Source organism: Salvelinus namaycush, chromosome 30 (assembly GCF_016432855.1).
Source record: "Salvelinus namaycush isolate Seneca chromosome 30, SaNama_1.0, whole genome shotgun sequence".
Taxonomy (NCBI): domain Eukaryota; kingdom Metazoa; phylum Chordata; class Actinopteri; order Salmoniformes; family Salmonidae; genus Salvelinus; species Salvelinus namaycush.
In genome coordinates, this window is record NC_052336.1 from 18,129,702 (window position 1) to 18,157,220 (window position 27,519).

At 43.7% G+C, this 27,519-nt stretch overlaps 1 protein-coding gene across 1 annotated transcript in view; it reads right to left on the bottom strand.

Moving 5' to 3' along the window:
* Nucleotides 1–27,519, bottom strand: part of LOC120025363 (AT-rich interactive domain-containing protein 3B-like) — a 59,169-nt gene that overhangs the window by 30,800 nt on the left and 850 nt on the right. Inside the window, exon 2 of the mRNA XM_038969906.1 lies at nt 26,253–26,897. Coding sequence (XP_038825834.1) covers nt 26,253–26,897 — 645 coding nt within the window. The remainder of the gene's footprint in view (nt 1–26,252; nt 26,898–27,519) is intronic.

A 27,519-nucleotide genomic window follows, 5' to 3' on the forward strand; every position in this document is an offset into this window, starting at 1 on the left:
ATTATTAGGAAGAGAGTATGTGTATGGTTGAGAAAAAGTGAGGAAGGAAGAGAGAGACAGTGTGAGAGGGAGAGAGATTATGTTCCTGACCACAATTGTTTCCTATTAGTTGCTTCCCTCCCTCCCTCCAGGTCAGTGAAAGTGAGGGAAGTGATGTGGAGAGTCAGGGCTCTGCAGGGAGGAAGAGGAGTTAGAGATGATTGGAGAGATAGAGATGTGGAGCGAGGAGGAAGAGGAGAGTGATGAGGGAGGAAGGTGAGGAGAGTGATGAGGGAGGGAGAGGAGAGTGATGACAGAGGGAGAGAGAGGAGAGTGATGAGGGAGGGAGAGAGGAGAGTGATGAGGGAAGGCAGAGGAGAGGGAATGTAGAGGAATATGGAGAAGAGGAAGCAGAGGGAGAGCACACCCGAGAGGGGAGCCTACAATTCCATGGAGTGTTTCTGCCCCAAGTCCCACCATTCACCCTTGTACCACACCCCCAGGGCCTAAAGTGACAGTGGCTGGGGGTTTTGAGTTGTAGGAGACTGTTTGTTTTTCTTCACATCTGCTGTTTAACACCAACCTGTCTGCCACCACATCCAATTCACTGAATTGTTGTCAAAGTAGGCTACTATTTCTACATTTTGTGTCAGGCCTAGTCTGTACTAAATCTTATTGAGAGAGGTTACCTACATTTTGAAATAGTCTCCGAATAGTTGTTTGCATTTTTACAGAAGAAAGAATCATAGTCAATCAAATAGCTTACTTTGTGTGTATTTTGAAATACTTTCTGAATATTGTTCTCTGGTCACATTTCTGATTATTTTTTAAATATTTATATGTAAATAATATTTATAAGTATAATATTATACTTGGTACATTTAGTGAGTAACGTAGTGTTTGAGTGTTTTTTTGATAGTGATTGTAGACAAAAATGAGTGTTATTCCTACTGACATGAATGTGATCTTTAAAACTAAGTTAACTTCTAATTGTCATTTGTTCTTTGTTTTAGAGCTATTTATGTTTGAAATGTTTGAGAAAATGAGCTTCATCTTGAAAGTTCTCAGTAATCTCAGCAGCATTCTAGAATTCTATTGTGGTCTAAATGGTTATTATAAACTTGGTGGTTTATATTGTACACCTCAGGTATGACAAAATATTTGTTTTTACTGCTTTAAATTACGTTGGTAACCAGTGTATAATAGCAATAAGGCAGCTCGGGAGTTTGTGGCATATGGCCAATATGCCATGGCTAAGGGCTGTATCCAGGCACTCCACGTTGCATCGGGCGTAAGAACAGCCCTTACTGGTGGTATATTGGCCATATACCACACCCCCTTGGGCCTTAATGCTTAAATATACACCCTCACAATAAACCCATTTTTTTATTTTAGGCAGGTGCAAAGAAACATGATATGAAGAAAATGTATTTCGGCCTACTGTATGTTATCTGGCTATGCTCCATGCTATAGGTTAGTTCATTTTTTATTTATTTATTTATTTAACCAGGTAGGCCAGTTGAGAACAAGTTATCATTTACAACTGCGACCTGGCCAAGATAAAGCAAAGCAGTGCGACAAAAACAACACAGAGTTACACATAAACAAACGCACAGTCAATAACACAATAGAAAAATTTAGCTGACAAGATATGCTTATAAGCCCTGTGCAATTATTTTATATGATTTTATTGTAAGAATAATATAACTGAACTTAGCTGAATAAAATAGAAAGGATATTTTTCACATTCCAGAGCGAGTGTGCATATTCAGTGGCAATGCGTAAAAGTGTTCCTTTGAAACAGGTCCTATACGCTAGATTTAGCAATATTTGGCAAATTTAGTTGTGAATGATACAAACCTTACAATGTCTTAGAAATGAAAACATATTGCAAAATAAATATTGCACTCTGTTCCTTGCCTCAGGCTGCACACCATGTTCTCTCATCAAGCTACATGTTTCCACAACGAAACAAATTTAAATAAACTCGACAGCCCCTATCTCTGCTCGCTCGAGAAAGGAATGAGTAAGTGAGAGGATAAGAAGGAAATATTTTGTAGCTAAAAAGGTAATGTGTCATCGGCATATTCTTTAAGAAAATATAAAAATTCCCTATTACTAGGGATGCACGATATATCGGTGAACACATCGTAATCGGCCGATATTAGCTAAAAATGCAAACATCGGTATCGGCCCGATGTCTAGTTTAACGCCAATGTTAAAAAACGTATCTTTTTTGACACGCAAACAAACAAACGGTGTTCCATAGAAATCTTGGTTGAGAATGAAACAACTGAACAAATGAGCAACGAAACAGCACAGCAAGTAAGTGAAAAAATGTGTTTTGATTATGTTTTACTGGTAATGGGGACATATGTGAAAGCCAACAAAATATATTTTTGGTCAGTGGTGTGCATATGTGTAACCTTTATTTAACTAGGCAAGTCAGTTAAGAACAAATTCTGATTTACAATGACAGCCCGGACGACGCTGGGCCAATTGTGCGCCGCCCTATGGGACTCCCAAGCACGGCCGGATGTGATACAGCCTGGATTCGAACCAGGGACTGTTGTGACGCCTCTTGCACTGAGATGCAGTGCCTTAGACTGCTGCGTCCATGTGTGTGTGTTAACTATTTAACTGTACTAGAATGCTTAAAAGGCTGCTAAAATTTTAAATATTGGTTATCGGTATTGTTTTTTTTGGCAAGAAAAATATTGTATATCGGTATTGGCCAAAAATGTAATATCAGTGCATCACTACCTATTACTAGGCTATTTAAAATAAAATACAAATTCACTATAATTGTAGGCAAACTCCGTAAGCCGCCCTGCACAACTCAGTGAACCAACAGCATCGCCTAGGCCTATACGTTCTCTCCCAGACTCATAGACATAAAGTTTGGAGCGTTTCATAAGATAACTAGTCCATCCAGTAGGCTATGCATAATAATACAGTCCACACTTAAAGGCATTTACTAAAATTTGTTAAGATTTTGGAGCATAGGATAGACCAATTATGTACCAAAGACATCTTAAATCTTTTTATTTTTGTTTTTAATATTTTTCTTCCGTGGGTAATATACAGTGATGTGATTTTGGATTTCATTTGCATTGATGTCAGAGTGATTAGAGGGACAATAGAGCCCTGAGTACCAGCCATTAGCACCTGATGGTTGTTAGCGAGTTAGGTACTACCAATACATGTCCAGAGTGAGAGGAGATTACCGTGACTCAACGGTCACGTGGAATTTGACTGCGGTCATGACTCATGACTGCCAGTGTTGCGGTAATACGGTCACTGCGACAGCCCTACAAACACTCACAAAGCATTTATTTGGAATCTGTGAGTGAAGCCTGAGGAGTTGTGTTCCTCAGAAGCTCCTGTGCCCTTCCCCCATTAGCCAACATCTCAATTTCACCTAAACCATCTACATCTGGGCCCGGACCCAGACCTGCCCCCACCAGGCCTTCCAACCCAGCTGGATACCTTGGGCCCCCCCCATCCCTCAACCCAAAAGCAGCTGCAGCAGGCGGCCAGGTTAATGGGGTGTAGCAGGGCTGACAGACAGGCTGGTCAGTAGCCCTCACCAGAGGCGGATTGGTCATAAGGGGGGAGGGGTCACTCAGTGGCCCCACAGGACGGAAGATAAAGGAACATAGGGGTAGAAGGTAAAACAGGATGTGCAGAACAGGAATTTCTCCTTTAAGACAAACCCAATAAAAGTATCAGGAATCAAAACAAGATCCGGACAGGAGAGAGAAGAGAGGGGCTGTTAATAGCCCCAAGCCCATTGGTCAGTACGGAAGAAAACTCCTGAAAACGAGAGGCAGGAGGCCAAAGGTTGTCAAGGCCCCAGAGAGTAAGTTATTTTCACCCGCTCACTCACTTGGCATGTGAACATCTATATCTTAATGGTTGCCAATGGTCATGCAGTCTAAATAGATATTGATATCAGCTTAAAACACAGATAGATTTCAATCCAGTTCTGATCCAAATATCCCTATTCGTGTTTCTAAGTAACTGGTCAAACAAATATCTTTTTACAATAAAAATCTTGCATAGTTTTCCTTATCAAACACTTTAGGTGTAAATTTCCACTAAGGGCTCAGACACACCAATAGCATTGGCTGGTTGAGAGTAATTTGCACCTCTGAACAGAGCGACGGCTGTGATTTGCACACCAATTTAACATGTAGAATCTGTGAAAATGTCAGCAGTCAGACACACACCAACGGGTGGTCCATAAAACACAGAGCGCTTAACAATCGGCAGATGAACGCTAGACCCACATTCGGTGCAATGTGTGCGAGCCTTAAGTAACAAAGATTACAACAGGACCATCAAGAAAGTACACATGCAAAATAGTACATTTATACATCTTTATTGACCCCCCTTGCACACTATTTGGTTGCTTTTGTTCAAGTTGGACCATTAGAAATGATAACATAAGATAATTCATATTACGACCATGCAGAATCCCACATACTGTATTTACTTTTTCATTCAAAATGTTGCGATCTCATAAACAACATTGTTGTTATCTTTTCCATGGCCCAGAGGTCATTGTGATGTAAAAAGCCATAAACCTATATCTGTCACACTCAATCATTTCACTAGTCTGGCTAACACGGAACTCTCAAAGTCCTTCTGACTTCAGAGTCTGGAAGGGCTCTTTGATGTTATCGGCACAATGCTTTGATAAAGAAGGGGGCTGTGCTTTTACTGGTTGTCTCTCCTCTGTCTTTCTCACTCAAACACCCAGACGCACAGACCCCCGAGAGCCGCCCCCTTCCATTACAACGGCTGGATTTTCAAATCCAAACAGAGCGAGGTCTCAACCCGAGGAAAAAAAAAAAAACATTTGAGAGAACCAAATCTGAATGTGTGAGTGACTCATCACTGAAGATCTAACTACCAGTAGCCCCCTCCCTCTCCAAAGGGTGAATATATAATATGATAACTATTGACAGTGAACAGTGACAGTTGGGTTATCGGCTGCCATTTGTTAGAGTACACACATCTCCCCAAGGGACACTCTGTGCTGCACTGGGCTGTGAGAGCAGGGGTCAAGGTGTGTGTGACATCACAGGCAACAAAGGTCTGTGTGATAGAATGTCACAGCTAAATGACAGACTTCCAGCGTCTGGGCCAGCACACCTGTCCACTGACCCACGTCTGTCTAGGGTACTGCATACCTGTCTGACCGACTGTCTGCTCCAGGGGCCAGAGGATTTCCCCTTCCCTGGACTTCCCCTCCTAATGGACAGCTAATGGGTATACAGGCCTGTAAATTCCTCAGTCTATATTCTGTCTGTATATTGTCTATTGCTAGCAGCACCACTTCACCAAGTCAAATTCTGGATGAAGGTTATTGTGCTCCGGGCCTACAAACACACCTGACTCAGGAAACTATTCAAAACTATTAGTTTAAATCAGATTGAGGCTGGAACAAAACCCTGCATAAGGGCAGCTTTCCAGGAGGAGGGTTGGTCACCCCAGTTGTAGGGCTTTATCCCAAATAGACATCAAATATGGGCCAAACAAAAGGAACCTCCTACTCTTGGGCAGACATGTTGGCTCTTGTAGGGAAATGGTCAGCCCAGGAATGTTAAAACTATGTTGTTAGTGTTTAGTGTGGAGCACAGCCTTTTGGACCACTTTGTATAAATTGCCCATCTCTGCCCCTTCATCAACAAGTACACACTCCACCCCAAGTTCCACATTTATCATGAGGCTCCCACATCCTAAAAACATATAACTGATGGGGTCTGGTGTATGTGTGGGTGCATGCGCATGTATGAGACATGAGTGTGTGTTGCCGAGGCTGACAACTTTTTTCTCTTTCCCTCTCCCTCTCTAGTCTTCCAGCGTAATGCTGTTAGCAGGTTTACTGGCCAGGCGGTGGGAGGGATAATCACATTATGGCCATACGTGTCTGACTGGCCCAGCACCAAATAAGGGATGAGAATCATCCAGATGACCATCCATGTGTTAGTGAGTCACCAGGAGGGAACAAACAAGCAGTCTGTCTGCCACAGCTAGAACTACATCTCAGACAGGTGACAAAAGAGCACTACGCCCGGGGACGATTACACACCAACAAACGAATATATATATATATATACACACACACACACACACACACACACACACACACACACACACACACATACATATAATACACATACATACATAAGGACACTTGATGAGCAGCTCAAAGAGCCACACTTATGTTGAGATGGAGGAACCATGCCAGAAATGTAAATCATTTGAAAAAGGTCAATTTCTGGCAAAACAAATGCAGTGTGTATTATTTTGAGTGGTAAACATAATACTTGAAATGGACTTGACTGTAAATGGATAATACATCTCCGGGAAATAAGCATTGTGTATTGCAGTGTGTATTGTGTTTATATTCTTTACATATGCTTCTATCAACATCTCACACACACAAACAGGTTTACAATCCCTCCTCCTAGTTGAATGTCGACACATACCTGAGGGGGAACACAAAACAGCCATTAAAAAACAAATGTTTGGAGTCACGCCTCCATTTTGGTGGAGGAAGCCAGGTGAGCTGGAACAGGAGGGGTTAATGGCAGGCGCTGGGCAGCTTTAAAGGGGGGAGGGGACAGAATTGATTGCTCAGGATGTTGACGGCAGTTCTCCAATTTGATAAGCAGCTGTTATTAGATGAAGAGGCTAGTTTGCAATAAAAGCACTTTGTGATTTTCCTTCATTTCTCCAGAGGGGCTTCGAGGGACAGAGCTAGTTCACAAAGTGACGTGGTGTGGTTCTGAGGTGTGGTGCTTACAAGGGGAAATACATGAAAAAGAGAAACCTTGGCTCTGGGCAAATCCTCTCTACAGCAAAACTACACAAGCACACTAAAGCAGGTCAACCTGCAGCACCTACAGCAAGAGAACATCCTATTGAACTAGGTCATTGTCATGTTGTAGATAACTTAGCAGATAACACTGAACATGCTTGTGGGACGGGATGGGGCGCAGGGAAGATAATTTTCTCATTGGTTGGTTTAAACGTGTGTCTGGCTGGGTGGCTTGCAGTTCTGGATCCCAGAGTCGTATGCTCGTATGGAGCTAGGCAAGGGTTAATCAACGAAGGCACGTGTGTCGATGACATATCAGAGTCGTATTTAACCAGAGGCAGGCCGGAGCTGCTGCAGCCCCCTAACCCCTCCACTCCACTGGACCTAGATGCCACAGTCCCTCCTACAGCTTCATGCTACAGGCCCTGGCTCTTTCCCCGGGGGCCTGGCCAGCGATCGAACTGAAGCACGATCAATAGCTCTGGATGTGCAAACATGGTGAACTTCCCAACCCCCTCCGGACACAATCTCACAGCACGGGTCAATACTCATCATCCTCATACTACTGCTATGACCAGGGAAATTGAGATTGGGGAAAATATCAGTGCGACGACTGGTGTCACTTCAACCAATCACCTTGAGCAAGAGCCTCAAGTTTGGGACTGGGGGATTTCCATTGGAAAAACTCCTGTTCCCTATCTGGCTGAATTAATAATAAAACCCATAATCACCTACAAGCTGGAGCAAAGAGCCACAACCATCCTTTGCAAAAAACACAAACACACAAATCAAAACCAAATCAAATTTTATTAGGTCACATGTGCTGAATACAACACGATCTTACAGTGAAATGCTTACTTACAAGCCCCTAACCAACACTGCAGTTAAAAAAAAAATACAGATAAGAATAAGAAATAAAAGTAACAAGTAATTAAAGAGCAGCAGTAAAACAACAATAGCGAGACTATATAAAAGGGGGGTACTGGTACAGTGTCAATGTGCGGGGCACCGGTTAGTTGAGGTAGTATGTACATGTAGAGTTAAGGTGACTATGCATAGATGATAACAACAGAGAGTAGCAGTGGTGTAAAGGGGAGGGGAGGAGGGGAGCAAAGCAAATAGTCTGGGTAGCCATTTGATTAGGTGTTCAAACAATATCGCTATGGTAACCGCAGGTTGTAAATCATGTCTAGAGAAATGCCATTGTACTCCCAGCTTGACCTAGTCAACAATGGCAGGCAGACTTTACTAAAATACAGCAACAGTTCACATCCCACTGTAAATCTACAGACAGTCATGGGATCTCACAATACTGGGGGAGCAGTGCAGTCACCATCTCACAGCCTTCTCTAGGTCACACTCCTTACTAATCTTTTTCCCTAAAATGACTAGCTGTCAAACTGGAAGATTGAGGGAAATCTCTAAAACAGACATGGGAAGGGGAGGTAATTGAATCATATTCAAGGTTGTCTCTGGGCTAAGCATACCACAAGACTTGTGAGACAGTTCTGGAACCCAGCCAAACACTGGAGATAAATGACAAGAAACATGCAAATGTGCATCTCCATACAGTGAACTCTATACACCATAATTATAGAATTATGCTAAAAGTCTGGTTCTTTCTATGGGGTCCAAAGACCCTGTGCTAAAATAAACATGCAGTGGTTAAATTTTCCTTATGTTGCGTCTCACATTAACAGTAAATGCCTATAAAATAAAGTTTTCAAAATGAAATTACAGCTAGTCAAACAGAATGTTTCCCAGTCTTTCTATAATTTAACTTGGTTCCACCACATTGTGAAAAAATAAATAAAACTTCAATTATTTGCTTTGTACATTACTCAATTACTGGTTGGGAAGTGAAGCCTTGGATTAAAGCAGATTATGTGTACAGCAAGTACCTTCTGTGTTACTGAACTCGTACTGTGTTGTCACTCTCCTTGGTATTCCCTACAGCTGCAAATCCCCTTCCCTATGTTGGACAGTGATACTGCTCTCTCAGCACACTGAAAAAAAAAAACCTGGCATTGCAGTGGGCTGCCATCTTTAATCCAAATCAAATAATTGGGCTTTATCCCTCTGCGGGACTCATATAATCATTTATAGAGCCTCTTGCTGTGGTGGGGGAGGGGGGGGGGGGGGGGGGGGGGGGGGTTGCTGAGTGGATAGGGCTGTAAAGGATCTCATGGTGAGCTGGCCATACGCTATGCTAGCACAAAGGCTCTCACTAATCACAATTCCATGTGCATAGGGAGTAAATCTCACTGCCAACGCTGGAACATATGGTGGAATTCCTCCACACACACATACGACCGGATTCTCTCTGTTCACATTTAGACCTACCACAATGCATTCAAAAGCTCATACATCATCACATGAAACGCAGCAGGGTTCTGAATCAGATCAGAGCCTGCCTGCCTCTGGATGTCCAGTCATGTTGGAGGGAGATGCATTTCTTTGGGGAGCAGCAGACAGAATGGCGGGGCGCCGGGGACATGGGGCCAAACATCCAGAGGGGAGAGCATGTCGCTACCTGCCCATCCTGTGCTTTGTCTTGCACCTCTAAAGAGAAGAGGCATGTGAAAGGCAGGTAGGCCCCAGGACAGACCACCGTCCTCCATTAAATCACTCCAATTACAGAGCAAAGAGAGAGATAGAGAGGACAAACCAGACACTGACTGACCAACTTTTTCACCTTGTCCTACTTGGCTTCTTCAGACCCTCCAAGTCACTAGAAGTAAGGGTTTAAAACTCAAGAGGACAAAGGCAGGGTCTTAGAGAAAGCCAGGGTGTATCAACATTCTGGGTAAACATTTCTACTGCTGGTGACCAGTAAGTCTGGTTCATCAAATAAACTGGCTGCATTTGTTCAGCTCCAGTCCTTTCACCAAGACACCACATTCCTCAGGCAGAGAGAGATCCCCTCCCCCACTGCCTCACTCTCTCTCACCCACTGCCCCCTTCCCCCGCCTCACGCAAATGCAAAGTTTACAGGCTGGCGTGGCCAGAAGTTCACACTCATTGGTTGAAAGACCCTTTCAGAGCCAGAGTAAACTTATCAAATCACATCTGTGGTTCAACATGCACCATACCACTGCCACTTTATGAGTGAATGTCTGAGAACCTTGAGAACTGAACTGTAAATGGGTTGATAACTACTGTATGCACAGATTTGCATGAGACCCAGAAACCCCTTTAATATAATTGGATTTGGAGCTATTACCTTTGTTCTCTGAAGTGTAGTGACCATTTTATTTGAAGTGCTCTCAGAGGTGGGGCAGCACGAGAAGATTGTTCACTGGATCTGCTTTAGCACTAACAAGTGGGAGCTTTTAAGACTAAAATCTAAGTACATTATACGTACAATAAAACTAGTTATTTGATACCATTAAAGTCAAGACTGCTCCAAGCAAACACTGCTCTATTCAGGTCAAAAGAGCCATTAGCCTTTTTTCTTGGGTTAAAAGCTTTGGCTAGAAATATGTTGCATATCTCACATCAATCATCCACCTCACCCCAGTGCTAATGGTAGCTGTAGACATCACATGTCACTGGTCGGCTTTTATAGCCATTCTCATTACACTGCAGAGCCAAAGGAATTCAATACATTCAGAAATAAACAAAGGCCTTTCTGCTATTAAGCCACATCACATCTAATTACATTTGAAATGGGGCCAGGGCCACAAACCCTGCTGTTAAATGAGAAAATTACTTTTGTCTGGTGGGGATATATATAAAAAAAAAAAACAGGGTGCCTCATTCAGAGCAGAGGCTTTCCTTCTTAACTCCTAACGTCACATAGCAGCTAGCAGGAAGAATTTTCCCCATTCTGAAGTATCAGATTGCGCAAGTAATTTTCCCAATTCAAACACAGCCCTTTTGCAGAGCAGAACGTGGCAAGGTCTAATCGATAGGGACTGATTTCCCTTTTCAGTGGCTGTGGGTATCGGTTTTGTCTCAGCTAGTGTTAAGTGTGCGGGGGTGTTCCACCTCTGACAGTCTGGTCGGCTCCCTAGAGGACCCAGGCTGGTGTTCCACTGTGGGCCCGCTGCCGGTGTTGAGTTGAGAGGAGCTGCGGCCCCTGCATTGTCCACCCAGGCCTCGGCCTCAGCCCGGCTGTCACGCATCTGGAGCTCGGCTCCAGGCCCCAGGGAGGCAACAGAGTGGAGTCCAGCTACTGCAGCTCTATTGTACATTCTCACAAAGTCACTTCATGTGGCGGGCTAATACAGTATGCAAAGGGAAGTGTGTTACATCAAGCTAAAGTCTCACATAAAAATTAATGGATTAACAGATAACAGCCGTCCATATGTCAAGTGAAATGTCATACTTTCCTATAGCCTGCGGTTTAATATTAGTTACAACACTGAGTAACAGAAGTCACAATGTGGCATATGAGAACAAAGTATCACAGATTTATTTAAGTCCAAATGTGAAGCATTTAACTTGTACATGCCCAATAGGTTTCATGTTTCAGGTTGTCACATGCACAAGTACAGTTAAATGCCATTCTTGCTCTTTCCCAACAATGCAGTAATCAATATCAGCAGTACTATACATTTTATGAAAAAGTCAAGTAGAACAAAAACACACAAGAAATATAAATAAGACCACAAGAAAATAAGTAAGCTATATTCAGGGTCAGTTTCAGTACCATATCTACAATGTGCAGGGATACTGGAGTGATAGAGGTAGATATGATTAGGGGTAAGATGACTAGGCATCAGGATATATGATAAACAGAGTAGCAGCAGCATATTTGGTGATTGTATGCATATATATATATAGATATATATATATATATATGAGTCAGTATGAATGTGTGTGCATGTTATGTACACCCTACCCACTGCCCCAACAGATCCACATATGATGCAATCTCTGTTGCACTCCACATTGGCCTCTCCCACCTGGACAAGAGGAACACCTATGTGAGAATGCTGTATAAAGACTACAGCTCAGAATTCAACACCATAGTGGCCTCCAAGCTCATCACTAAGCTGAGGACCCTGGTACTGAACACCTTCTGCAACTGGATCCTGGACTTCCTGATGGGCCATCCCCAGGTGGTAAGGGTAGGCAACAACACATCCGCCACACTGACCCTCAACACGGGGGCCCCTCAGGGCTGCATGCTCAGTCTCCTCCTGTACTCTCTGTTCAACCACAACTGTGGCATGGACATGGGCCCTCAGATCCTCAAAAATGTCAACAGCTGCACCATTGAGAGCATCTTGACTGGCTGCATCACCGCTTGGTATGGCAACTGCTTGGCATTTAACGGCAAGGCGATACAGAGAGTAGTGCGTACGGCCAAGTAAATTACTTGGGCCGAGCTCCCCGTCATCCAGGACCTCTGTACCAGGCCGTGTCAGAGGAAAGCCCTACAAATTGTCAAAGACTCCAGCCACCTAAGTAAGGCTGGGCGATACGGCATAAAAATCACCTCTCCATTTTTTCCTAAAAGTTATGGGCGATTCACGATATAGATTTTGATTTCGTAAAATGTTCTCGAAATAAGCTTTGTTGTAAAATACACTGCATTTCAAAACAGTCAGCAATAATCGAACTAATTCAGGGGTTGTGAAATTATACATAGCAAGACTTCCACAATTATAAGACCAAATAATTATTTATTTACTCAAAATAGTTGAACATGCTTTTTTGCAATAATCACTGATCTGGCTTTCAGGTCTGTCTATAAAAACAACATTTTTGTAACAAATTTAACCACAAAAAATTCTGGAAGCAGGCATTATAGAAAATGAACACAGGTAGGTCTCAATCTCTCAAGCACAAACCCACATGCTAGTGAGGACACAAGCTCATTTTTATACTTCAAGTTTAGCCAACTTGTAATCTATTTGCTAGCTAACAAGGTAGAATTGTTATGGACATAATCTTCAGTCCATCTCTAACTGTTTGAACAGCATGCTAGCCTGTCCACTTTGTTCAGATGATGAAATCAAGTGGCCTACCTTATTTCTCAGAATGAAAAAAGTTGCCAATTCCTTGTATAATAGTTTTTTATTCTCATCACATTTATAAAACACAGATTAAACAGCTAGTATAACAGTCTTTGGCTAAAATGCTGCTAGTGGTACCCCAATGCCGCTCAAAACAGAAACGGAGCATTTATTTTCCAGAATCAATGTTCATTGACTCTCCCGTTTTGTTAGTCTGCTCTTCACACAATTTGGAGGAGTTGAGACATAAGGGTATCATAAACTTGATTCTTGCAATACAGGCATATGCAATGTAGTGCTAAAACATACAATCTAATTAATCTAATTAATTTGATATGTCACCCATCCCTACACCCAAGTCATGGACCGTTCACTCTGCTACTGCACAGCAAGCAGTACCAACACACTGGAACCAACAGGACCCTAAACAGCTTCTACCCCCAAGACTGCTAAATATTTAACCAAATAGCTACCTGGACTATCTGTATTGACCCTTTTTACATTAACTCTTGACTTATCGGGGTGGCAGGTAGCCTAGTGGTTAGAGTGTTGGGCCAGTAAGCAAAAGGTTGCTGGATCGAATCCCAGAGCTGACAAGGTAAAAATCTGTCGTTCTGTCCCTGAACAAGGCAGTTGTTCCCCGGTAAGCCGTCATTGTAAATATGAATTTGTTCTCAACTTTGTTAAAGGTTGCCTTGTTAAATAAATAAATCATATACGCTGCTGGAACCGTTTATTATCTATCCTGTTGCCTAGTCACTTTATCCCCAACTACAGTGCCTTCGAAAACTACCCCTTGAGTTTTTCCACATTTTTGTTAATTTTATTCTAAAGTTGATTAAATAAAACAATTTCCTCAGCAATCTACACACAATACCCCATAATGACAAAGTGAAAACAGGTTTCTGGACATTTGCAAAGTTATTAAAAACAAAAAAAGAAACACGTTACTTACATAAGTATTCATAAACCCATAAGGCCCATAGACCCTTTGCTACGGGCCTCGAAATTGAGCTCAGGTGCATCCTGTTTCCATTGATCATCTTTGAGATGTTTCTACAACTTGATTGGTAAATTCAACTGATTGGACATGATTTGGAAAGGCACACACCTATCTATATAAGGTCCCACAGGTTGCCAGTGCATATCAGAGCACAAAACCAAGCAATGAGGTCGAAGGAATAGTCCGTAGAGCTCCGAGACAGGATTGTGTCGCGGCACAGATGGGGGGGTACAAAAAGGGTACCAAAACATTTCTGCAGCATTGAAGGTCCCCAAAAGCACAGTGGCCTCCATCATACTTAAAATGAAAGAAGTTTGGAAACCCCAAGACTCTTCCTAGAGCTGGTCGTCCGGCCAAACTGAGCAATCGGGGGAGAAGTGCCTTGGTCGGGGAGGTGGCCAAGAACCCGATGGTCACTCTGACAGAGCTCTAGAGTTCCTCTGTGGAGATCAGAGAACCTTCATGAAGGACAATCATATCTGCAGCACTCCACCAATTAGGCCTTTATGGTAAGGTGGCCAGACGGAAGCCACTCCTTAGTAAAAGGCATGACAGCCCGCTATGAGTTTGCCAAAAGGCACCTAAAGAATCAGACCATGAGAAACAAGATTCTCTGGTCTGATGAAACCAAGATTGAACTCTTTGGCATGAATGCCAAGCGTCACGTCTGGAGGAAACCTGCCACCATCCCTACGGTGAAGCATGGTGGTGGCAGCATCATGCTGTGGGGATATTTTTCAGGGACTGGGAGGCTGGTCAGGATCGAGGCAAAGATGAATGGAGCAAAGTACAGAGAGATCCTTGATGAAAACCTGCTCCAGAGCGCTCAGTACCTCAGACTGGGGCGAAGGTTCACCTTCCAACAGGACAACGACCCTAAGCACACAGCCAAGACAACGCAGGAGTGGCTTCGGGACAAGTCTCTGAATGTCCTTGAGTGGCCCAGCCAGAGCCCGGACTTGAACCCGATTGAACATCTCTGGAGAGACCTGAAAATAGCAGTCTGAATACTTTCCGAAGGCACTGTATACATCTACCAACCTCAATTACCTAGTACCCCTGCAAATCGACTCGGTACTGGTATTCCGTGTTCCACTGTGTATTTATTCCTTGTGTTATTATTTTTCTCTCTCTATTTTTTTTATATTTCTCTCTAGATTCTTGGGAAGGGCTTTTAAGTAAGCATTGGAGTGTGTTGGAGTGTTCGTGTGAATGAGTGTGTAGAGTGTGCATAGAGGGTCAAAGCAGATAGCCGGTGAAGCCACTTTGTGAGCTATTTAGCAGTCTTAAGGCTTGAGGATATAGATGCTGTTCAGGAGTCGTTGGTGTCAGACTTGTTGCTTCGGTACTGCTTGCCGTGAAGAAGCAGAGAACAGTCTATGGCTTGGGTAGCAGGAATCATTTTCCCGGGCCTTCCTTTCACATACTCGACTGGGTGGTTCAAAAATAGAGTTCCTGCTAAATAAGGAAATAACTATTTATTTAGCAGTTAAATCATAAGAGTAAACAACCAACTGACATTTACTATATTGATGCTATAAAGCGTACAGAATGATAAACTGACACTTTCAACATTTGAGTAATGCAGTTAAACAAGTTTGACAAAAATGATCCTGAAATGTTGTACTTTCTTCATGTTAAGCAAATAAAAACCAATCGCCCAAACCTAATCTCTCTATCATAATTCGTTATTGGTTTTTTACCCTTGTAGGATGGCCAAAATTAGGGTGACAAAATCAATGTAGGCCAGAGAAAATTCTGGAAAATAGCATTGTGTAAACTAGGCTAGATGCTGTGCGATAATTAAGGCTAACTGACAGGCCCGCTGTTGTTGAACTCGTCATATTTTTAATTCTCGAATCCAGAGCACATAGAGGTAAGATAGAGATACATTTTGGTATACACTTTTCATAATGTGAAATTCCTGTTATTTTTCAAAGACTTGTTTCAAAAACAAGCGCATCTCTAAAATGTCAACGGTGCACTGAGTGTACCGCAGCCGTTTCATTTTCAAAGCCTTTTCCATTTAATTCCATTCTTGTTAATTTCCCTCCTTTCCAGACCAGTGTGGTCACAGCTCTCCCTGCGCTGTGAGTCACGTTAGTCGCGTCAACCATTCTAGGTTAATTGTTCGTGGAGGATTAAATCACATTTATTTGAGTCAGGCAGGTCTGACTGGATGTGTTTTGTTTGAACAGATGGTGGACCAATCTAGGCTAATTCAGATGGGAAAAGAAAACAGCCTCCACAGTCCTCACATTTAGATCCATGCAAATGTCTGAAATCTGTATGGATCTAAAACTTGCAATGGCTCTTTTCTTCAGTTTATGTTCTTATCTTCCCACTCCTTCCATACCTTATCAGGTATACCACAACATCCTCTGTTGTATACTGAACATAATCTTTACCATTCAATGCAGTCCCAACTCTTTCTCTTCAAAGGCTTGAGGTTAATAATTAACATTTTTGTACCAACCTTTTAAATCATTTACCAACACGGCTTTTCAAATGATTGACTCCAGTTGACATGGTTCATAGTTCTATTGAGAATGTGATTGTCTATTAACTAGATGAGCAAAATATAATCCGTTTGTATTTCCTAATCTATCAAACCCCCATTTCTATATCTAACATTTAATATAATCTGAATCTCCAGAGAAAGGAACTGTTCACCATATACTGACTGATATGGACATCAGACAAAAGTAGTTTGCTTGATTTCAAAGCTGGGAGTAGAGTTGTTTTAGTTGAGAAACAGAAGCTCATAAAGACAAGCCTCAAGAAAAACCTTTGCAAATCCAATCTATCCATGTGCCTGATTTGCAAGTGAAATGTCTCAAATACAAGTTTCACTGCTTCACAACAGCACTGAGACCGCAATATTGAACTATCTTTAAGTTTAGAAACAGGGTGAAACACGACTCAACATGGTGAAAATTCCCAGATTTCAAAATATGTGAAAACATCAGCTGGCACAGCAAAGCAGACATCGGTTTTGCTGCGAAAAATTATGTTTACCACTATAAACGAGTGGCCAATTCTCTCTATCCCTCCTCTGCAAGAGACTGGTGCTGACAAGCGGGGGCGATTACACGGAGGCCTGTATTGTGAAGACTTGGCAGATTAACAACCTGGCCACACACTTCTGTGCTGTAATGTACTGTACGCTACACAGGAGGTTGGCAGGCAGGTCGTCTGCACATGCCGTTAGAGCAGGGGGTGGGCTGCGGTGAGGTAGGCGGAGAGAAAGGCAGCAGTGAAAGGAAAGCCTCCCTCCTACACACCTCCTGCTCCTCTGCCTGGCTGGGTGCCAGGCTCCAGTCAGCTGTGCTGCAGTGTTGTTTACCCAGGGCCTCTGACACAGCGGGTCATTTAGCAACTCAGGGCCTGCCTGCCACTGGCCTGGACCTGAGCCAAACCACCGCCAGGGTTCGGAGATGGCCAAGACTGCCACTAACAATAGCGAAACGCATTTCACTCCTCACCTCCACACCACCGCAGCAGCACTGTGCATTCAATAGGGAGCGCAGCCCGGTTTCGACCCGCCAGGATTAAACTCAGACAGACCCGACCCGGACCACCCTTCCCTCCGGTCTGTTCTAAAGACAGGCTACGGATACTAATAGTCAGTGGTGTTAGTGAGAATTCACTCACTTCTAGATGGAGATAGAATTGTTAAGTTTAATGACGAGGCTCTGCTGTGACATAGGAGCTCAGCTTGGCTCTGCTCCCTGGCTGCAGCTGGTGGAGGCCATGGTGGAGGTCTGTTTCATTTGGCCATTTCCTCTCATCTGTCTGTGCGTAGGGGACTTCATTAAACAGCAGGTGTTGAGATATGTCAAAGTGGGAAGGATATGGTCGTTGAGGATGAAGAGAGAGAAAGAGAGGAGGAGAGAGAGAAAAAAAAGGGGGTGCAATAGAGAGAGGGCGATAGGGAGCGGGGCTTGCGGTTGCTGCTGACTGATCAGATTACACCAGCCATCAGTAGCTCCCTTTCCAATAAGGGCCAAGGAAGTCAAATCCTCCAGGTCGATTTGGGGGGGGGGGGGGGGGGGATAACCCTAAAGGGCATGCACCATTTGCATTTAAAATGTGAGAACTTTTGCCTTGGTAAACGTTTGTGCTCAGCATTGCAACCGATACGAAATTGAGATCAGATTTAAGCAAGCCATACTCTTATTGTCATTATCAAGAACATACATTTCAAACATCACTGAGGTTAGGGCGGCAGGTCGTCTAGTGGTTTGAGCGATGGGCCACTAACCGAAAGGTTGCTAGTTCGAATCCCTGACGAGGTGGGGGGCAAAAAATAATCAGCCGATGTGCCCGTGAGCAAGGCACTTAAGACTAATTGCTCCGGGGTCACCGTTGATCATGGCTGTGACCCAACTCTCCGAGGGTGACTCAGTTGGGATATGCGAAAAACACATTTCCAATTCACACATGAATATTAATACACACTTGTACATAGGGCTGGGAAACATATCGAATTAAGAATCTAGGTCATTTATTTATTATGCGCGTTTATGGCCGCTTGTTCTCATGTCGTCTTCCCATTTACACACACACACACCAAGCTCATCCCCCTGCCACTAACAACAAAGATGAGAGATCACTACTTCCTCTCTGACAAGCGGTTTCAACTCGCTATTTGCATTTGAGGTTTGGTCCAACAGAATCACTCATACGGACACCAAAACACATTGAGACAATATTTTACTGTAATGAAAGGGGAAGTTAACCTTTCTAAATGATACCCTTTTTCATGTCGCAACTCCTCATATTGTGGTTGTATCAATGAACATTGACTCTGGAAATGTAATGCTCATTGCGCTACCACGTACCGCTAGGAGCATTTTAGCCAAAGACTGTTATACTAGCTGTCTAGTTGTTATTTCATATATGTGCAACATGGCAACTTGTTCTCATTCGGAGAGAAAAAAAGGTAGGCCGCTTGACTTCAACATCTGAACAAAATGGACAGGCTGTTCAAACAGAGACAGAAGGGTGTGTTTATAACTTAAATTAACAATCATTCAATTATTAGTGGGTCTTATGGTTGTGGAAAGCCTAGGTATAATTTCACAAGCGGTGAATTCAATAGATTATTGCTGACTGTTTGAAATGCAGCGTATTTTACCTTTAAATTGTACAATTAAGCTTATTTAGAGAAAAAAATGTATTGTAATCGAGATATAATTAAAATCACCCATAAGTTCAAAACAATTCAATTGGGATACACTACATGTATGTGGACCCTTCCAACTAGTGGATTCGGTTATTTCAGCAACACACGTTGGTGACAGGTGTATAAAAAAATCGGGCACACAGCCATGAAATCTCCATAGATAGACACTGGCAGTAGAATGGCCCGTACTGATGAGCTCAGTGACTTCAACATGGCACCATCATAGGATGCCACCTTTCCAGTTGGTCAAATTTCTGCCCTGCTTGACCTGCCCTGGTCAACTGTAAATGCTGTTATTGTGAAGTGGAAACGTCTAGGAGCAACAAGAACTCAGCCGTGATGTGGTAGGCCACACAAGCTCACAGAACGGGACCACCGGTTGCAGCACTCACTACCGAGTTCCAAACTGCCTCTGGAAGTAACGTCAACACAAGAACTGTTCGTTGGGAGCTTCATGAAATGGGTGTCCGTGTCCGAGCAGCCCCACACAAGCCTTAAATCACCATGTGCAATGCAAAGCATCGGCTGAAGTGGTGTAAAGCTCGCCGCCTTCGGACTCTGGAGCAGTTGAAACGCGTTCTCTAGAGTGATGAATCACACTTCCCCATCTGGCAGTCTGACGGACGAATCTGGGCTTGGCAGATGCCAGGAGAACGCTACCTGCCCCAATGCATAGTGCCAACTGTAATGTTTGGTGGAGGAGGAATAATGTATGGGGCTGTTTTTAATGGTTCGGGCTAGTTTGGGGAAGGCCCTTTCCTGTTTCAGCATGACAATGCCCCCATGCACAAAGCAAGGTTCACACAGAAATGGTTTGTGAGATTGGTGTGGAAGAACTTGACTGACCTGTACAGAGCACTGACCTCAACCCCATCAAACACCTTTGGGATGAATTGGAAAGCGGACTGCGAGCCAGGCCTAATTGCCCAACATCCGTGTCCAAACTCACTAATGCTCATGGCTGAATGGAAGTAAGTCCCCCAGCAATATTCAAAAACCTAGTGGAAAGGCTTCCAATATTAATGCCCATGATTTTGGAATGAGATGTTCAATAAATAATTTTGTCCATGTGTATGATTTTAAGGCCATATCGCCCCGCCCTACTTGTACATGTATAAAATAGGACAAATATAGCAACACCCACCAAATTATTATTATTACATATGGTGGCAGAAAACACCATCTTTAATAATATTTGGCCTCTTTTTGGTTCATGTGGCCATAGTGCTGGAGCTGCAATCAAGAGCACGGATCTTGAAATTCATCAACTCCTTTCTTCCCTGTAGCTTCAGACAAAAATCACTATGCCAATCCATGGTCGGTAGACTCATCACTGCCAATAAAGCGGAGGTTGAGTATAGAGACAAGCATCAGTATAGAGACAAAGTAGAGTCGCAATTCAACGGCTCAGACACTGCCTGTTCACCCCGCTATCATCCAGAAGGCGAGATCAGTACAGGTGCATCAAAGCAGGGACCGAGAGACTGAAAAACAGCTTCTACCTCAAGGCCATCAGACTGTTAAACAGCCACCACTAACATTGAGTGGCTGCTGCCATACATGTAAAAAATGTATCACTAGCCACTTTAAACAATGCCACTTAATATAATGTTTACATACCCTAGATTACGCATCTCATATGTATATACTGTACTCTATACCACCTACTGCATCTTGCCATCTTTATGTAATACATGTATCACTAGCCACTTTAAACAATGCCACTTAATATAATGTTTACATACCCTACATTACTCATCTCATATGTATATACTGTACTCGATACCATCTACTGCATCTTACCTTTGCCGTTCTGTACCATCACTCATTCATATATCTTTATGTACATATTCTTCATCCCTTTACACTTGTGTGTATAAGGTAGCTGTTGTGAAATTGTTAGGTTAGATTACTCGTTGGTTATTACTGCATTGTCGGAACGAGAAGCACAAGCATTTCGCTACACTCATTAACATCTGCTAACCATGTGTATGTGACAAATAAAATTGGATTTGAGTGGGCCAAGCTCACGTCAGGTCAGCTGGTGCACATCTTTAGCACAGCTCTGTCTGTCTGTCTGTCTGTCTGTCTGTCTGTCTGTCTGTCTGTCTGTCTGTCTGTCTGTCTGTCTGTCTGTCTGTCTGTCTGTCTGTCTGTCTGTCTGTCTGTCTGTCTGTCTGTCTGTCTGTGAGAAAAGTGGAGGAGCCACGAGGGTTCCCCCAGACCAGACCAGCCTCCCCGGGATGGCTCTCTCCCAGCAGCAGCAGGTGTGCCCTTTGAGACGGAGATACATAAAATAAGTGTCTTTCCCTGCACCAGCCCAGCAGCCCTCCCCTCCTGCTCCTTTTTATTTTACAGCCCCTGTAACAATGACTGAAATAAATTAAAAGATCACCAATCACAGCCCTGACAGAACAGCACAGATACGCTACCCCACCCCCCAGCCTCTTGTAGGAGCCACGATGGGAATGCTCACTGTTTGAAGAGTTAACTCTTTAATTCCGTCTGGAATGTTTCCTTTGGGTGGGGCAGTGCAATGTTGAGACAGACCAATATCCCCCTGACCCCACTCCTCCACCTTCTACAACATCTCCCCCTCCCCCTTCATCTCTCTACCTCTATTTCTAGGTTAGTGGAATATTCCACACTTGACTGTTAGGAGCAGGATACCGCAAGCAAACTCCCACAAAGGAGCCTTCCTATAGCCCCATGGTTAGATCATCTCACGAGATTAGTCAGGCTCGAGTCTCCTTTCTAAATCTCTGTATATCTGACACCTAAACAGGTTCTGTATTGGTTTCTATACCAAGACAAACAAACAGTTACATTGAGTGCAGACTATTCTCTGATGGAAAGAATGCTATTAGAATGGTGGAGTCGGTGCTAATCGCGTGTTGCCTCCTACACCCAAACCACCCAGCCGGGGCCCTGTGTTAATGAGGCACAACGAAGGCCCACAAAGCACTGAGCCACAAACATAGACAGAAAATCCCACTACAGACGCAAGGCACCATGTGAAGCAAACATATAAAACAGCGCCCGAGTCTGTTTAAAGAGTTAGAAATACTACATCGCTGAAACCCAGGTTATGAAAATAAAGACTACGGATTAAAATACATAAGAAAAACATCAACATACATAATTCATTCATGTGGACTGCCTGAAGCATGAAAATAGAAACGTATACAAAGCCACTTAGTTCAAATAGGCTGATTTAAAATGTGGCTTTAACAGTGTAACACAAGAGCAACAAACTATGGATATCCTAATTTAAATAATCATAAACTTCTCAAACTGTATTATCATAAATCCTGGCTCCAGCCACAATCTCACCGAGTAGTTGTCCACCACAAACTAAAACTGGAATCATGGAGGCCCTGAGCAGTCTAATATGTTTTGAGACAAGCTCTGAAATTAACAGGCCAAATTAGGCAATTTTAAACCCCTTAGCGCTCAGCCTATCAATCACATTAGGACACATCAAGAAAGCCCAGATCATAGGATGTGTGTTCTTGCTCGGTTTTTATTCTGTTAGTTCCTGTATTCTGAAAAGAAACTCCAGCACATTGGTGATCTTGATGGTCCACAAAAAAGTAATGGATCTTATGTAACCAACGATTCAGTCTCAATAGAACACCAGGAAAAAGAACGTAAAGTTAGTTCCTGTATTGTTAGTTCCACAAGAGACATCCATCTGAGTGGACAAAATACTGTACTCTAACATTCTACAACAGGACTAGGCTATACTTATTGAACCAGTCTTTAAACACAAACATTAGAAAACCTGTGTAGAACTAATGAGACACCGTTTCATGTTTTTTTTTTATGCTTTCAGCTGTACAACAAATAGGTGTTGCACAATGGTTCTATAAATAGATGTGAAGAATTATCTAGGCTAGGAAGTTCTGTTGGTTGAAAAAGGCTTGTGAGAAGAATTCTAGCCTGTGGCAGGTAAGAAAATAAACTAAAAGCAGAATGTGTTCACTTAACTAAACACGGCAAGAATCTGGCTTATAATAGCTACAGATCCCTAGTAGTAGCTGTCCATAGGAGAAAACAAACAGGATGATGCTAAACAAAGGAGATGGGAGGGTTCAAACTGAACAAGTATACAACATCATTAAAAAACAGGTAGTAAGTGGCATTGGATAGTGAATACAAACAAGGCAACATTGTGAAGCATTTAACAAGGTTATACTGATGCCGTACACCTGTACTGTAACAGGTTAGGCAAGGAGGGAGAGAGGCCCCATGATTCCAACCACAGCCTCGATCACTGAGAACTGAAGCCATGTCACAGTGCAAAGAAACCATTTCTCACACATTTCCAGTGGTCTTCCCAGCACTCTGCTGGGCAGATGCATCAGGCTGCATTTAAACCACATTTCATTGTCAAAATGCATAGTGGAATACATCTGCTAAATATGTCCTCCTCATTCATCATCCATGAGCCATAAATGAGGCTTAACCTTCACCCCCTCCTCCCTGCTCTAAAAGCAGCTCCCACAACCTCCATCGATCGCATCGCAGGCAGCTGCAGCTGTGCAGCCAGCTCCCTATTTCCTGACTGATGCGTTGCTGGGGCGACAGCTGAATTATGCAACAGCATGCATTCAACAAACATGTTTTAATGCCTGGCCAGTAACTAGCAGCAGCCAGCAGTAGAAACCAGCAGTGCTTGGAGTTTAATGATGCGATGAGCGAGGGGCTTATACTTCCTCCTAGACCCAGCTTAGCGCTCCCTGACTCGGTCATCACTACAATGCAAATGAAGCCCTGGTTACAGTCTCCATTCTGTTGATTAGGTCTCCCTTGACACCAGAAAAAAAGGAACATCTAAGATGTAAACATGAAGAAACGGCAGATAAACCAGCGAAACCAAAACTACCTCTAGTCTACCACAAGTATTATCATTAGAGAATTCTCAGCTCAACCCCTCCAGTATGGAACTGCTAGGGAGGGAGTTAGCTATCACTGCCTGACACCCAGGGCACGGTCCACAGGCGTGATTATTACTCTATTAATCACTGGGAGATTACCACGAGGAGAGAGGTCAATTAGTGGGGGGGGGGGTAGCGAGCGAGCGATCTGCTCAGGCCCAATAACACTCCGGCCAACACTCCACGCAATGCTTTTGTCCATCCTCTCGTTTGACAATTATTTACTCTGCTGTTTAGGGCAAGGGCACAACACATGCATCAATGACAGAAAACACAAACTCTCCACCCCCGATCTTTACACCATGCTCCTTTGACACAGAGTGCTGTCGTAGAGCAGTGTTTCCCAACTCCTGTACCCCCAACGGCACACATTTTTGTTGTAGCCCCAGACAAACTCACCTAATTCAACTCATTGAGGGCTTGATGATTAATTGACAAGTTGAACCAGGTGTGCTTGTCCAGGGCTACAATAAACATGTGTGCTGTTGGGGGTACTGGAGGACTGGAGTTGGGAAACGCTGTTAGAGGACATTCAGTTGAATGCATTAGGTTGTACAACTAACTAGGTATCCCCCTTCCCCATTCTTGGCTAATACAACAATTGCATAATATCAAATCAGTGGTAGGTTGTTCGATTTGGTTTTTATAACATTAATATAAATTAATATAATAGGCTACTTCTAACTATTGTGACACTCAGGTTATGGTGTGCCATTGCTTTTGAAAATATGATCAACACTCCCTCCAGAGAATGGTATTTGTGGCATTTGCTGAGGCTTTTCTCCAGCCTCTTGAAGACAATACCATCAAAAAAGTCCCCCTTCAGCAGTGCAACCTAAAACTGCCACAAGAGATGAGCAGTCATTAAATACTGCAGAGCTGACATAATGATAGGAAAGATAAAAGAGAGGAAACAAAAAAAGCGCAGACCAATTCTCATTTGACAATGCCTCTCCAACCCCCCAGGCTCAACCCCCTCTCCTAATAAAAGAACCACGCCACAGATAGCCAGGCAAGGGCTCTGCGACATCTCTCCTGCTCTGATGACTGGTGTCTGTCTGACAGCTGGACCAAACAGAGACATGTCGACCACCTCTAACCTATCGCCGCCAATGACGCATTTTTTTGTTCACAGTCACATAACAATGTGGTCAAACTTCTTTTCATTCAGGTTGTCTCCACTGTGATCTAATAATGTGGTAGCTAGAAGTATACTACACCCTCTATCCTGTCCGTCTGTTCTCTGTGATAACTGTAGCCTACTCTAACCATAGCACTGCTGCTGCCTGCCTGCCTCTAATCCAGGGCTCAGTCTGCTGTCATTTATTTACTTCCCCTTCCACCATCACTCCTGTGGAGCTAAATTTGGAAATAGACGGAGTGACAGTCCCAAAGCCATTTCCCCTTTAAATAGACAGTAATGACATCCTTGGAAAATGATAGTGCAGCACACGCAATGCAACGGTCAGTCACAGCAATCTGTTCTGCCTCCTACATCTGTCAACTCCACTGCAACATGGCTTTTTATATCAACCACTGGTGGGCTGTTACACAACACATGCTACTTCCCTAGTGCTGACTCAACCATGAAGGATAGCTTGGCTTCCACTCTGCATTCTGTCGCGCCGTGACAAAGCGGTGAGGAAATATTTACCTTCAATGGAAAAAGTACACTTGGCACAGTGCTGAAACCCTTCAGATGGGTAGCACCACTACTGTGCCTTAGGATACCTCTACCTTCTCACCCCGTGTGCTGCATGTCTGCCAGGAGAGCGCAAGAGAGAAATCCCTGAGCGCGAGAGAGAGAGCGCAGTGAGTGAGAGCGACACACGTGCCTGGCCCTGTGCCAGTGCACACTTCTAGGATTTTTGGCCACAAAAGCCCAAGAGCGGCTCAGCCCTCCCCAGTGATTGTAAGTGTCTCACAAAGATACTGGCTGAGAGGTCTGTGTTGAAGCTAAGATTAACACACCCGCTCACAGCAGGAGAGGGCAGAAACAAAATCAGACAAAACACACAACAGCAGACTGGAAAATAGCGAAAGGCTTTCCCCCTATATGACGCTTACTTACCAAGGGGGACATTTGTGTTTTCATTATACAGCCTTGTGTTGACTCACTGTGTTTGGGGAAGAGATAGTACAACTTTGATACCAGATTAGCTGCCGAGGAGAAATATTCAGAGAAATGTGGCAATCTTTCTTCATGTGGACAAATCTATTCTTTAATGTCAAGGGCAGGCATAAAATTCAATTGGGGATTGGATTTTGAGAATATAGCTAAGAAAGGAGAACTGACATACATTAATAAGGAGAGTAGATTGGTGGTAAGCCAAGGTGGCCTTACCTGTTTGAACTGATCCTCAAAGCTATTCCAGTCAGCCTGCCCGTTGGGGGAGGTGGCAGAATGGGGCCCTGCAGGAGAGCGGCTCTCGTCAGGCTCCTGCTTCACCCTGACAGGTGGCAATGGCACCTGCTGGGGGCCCGAGGTAGAGTAACTGCCAAATGGATGCGCTGGGAGGCGGGAGGCACCCTGTTGTAGAGCCAGTGTCTGCTTGCGGAGGTACTCAAGACCACTAGCCCCTCCCTCTTCCTCCTCGCTCCCCTCATCTCCATCCATCATCTCCTCATCATCCCCTGAATCCCGGCCTCTGCCCTCCTCATCCTCCCTCTCTGAGTCCACACTGCTCTGGTTGGAGACCCGGGACAGTGGGCCTTCTATGGGTATCCCTGCACCTCCACTTCCAACCAGGGCCTTGCCCATGAAGCCAGCTCCAGAGGCCCGGGCCGCGGCCAGGATGGCCTGCTGCGCTGCTACCTGCTGTGCATACATGATGTGGGCCTCACGGAGCCGCCTCTCTTTGCACTCCATCTCCAGCCTGGCCTGCTGCTGGCGCTGCAGCTGCTCCATGACAGCCTCCAGCTTCATTCCTCCTGCTGTGCCTCCCTGAGGATAGACACCCCCCAGACCACTCTCCTGTGACATGCTGGGCTGGGAGAGGAAGTGAGGAAGACATCAATAGCCAACCATAAACCAACAACTCAAATTACCACTGGATGTCTGGCTTTACAGGTTCTAATAAAAACATGCATAACACAAAGTTGACTATTTAGACATAAAAAACAGGGAAGTCCCATCTGTCAGGATTTGGGTGAAGTCACCTTCAGACTTAGTACAGTAGGCTACAACAAACCATCCACTTCATGAGGATAACATGGGTAAGTTAACATGAGCACAATAGATGAGGAAAAGCCTAATTGACATTGAGGAAAGGGGAGAAGACAGGCAAAATACCGTTAATAAACAACATTTAAAAAAGTACAAAAAAATGTACTGCATGAAAAGGATTGTATGGTATGCAATATCTGGTGCTACACGTGATTGTATTTAAGAGTACAGTAGTAAAATGCAGGACATATTTATACGTAGGTGTAGTATAGGCAAATTATACAATGTTCAGCACAGCTGCACATAATACAGAAGTTACAGGACCACGTTTTGTCCTGTAGATATATCTACAGCATATTGCATTTATGCTTCTTATTTGAAAAAATGAAGTCGAGTTAACGCATAACACTCAATTGAAATAGATATGCACCACTTTAAGAATGAG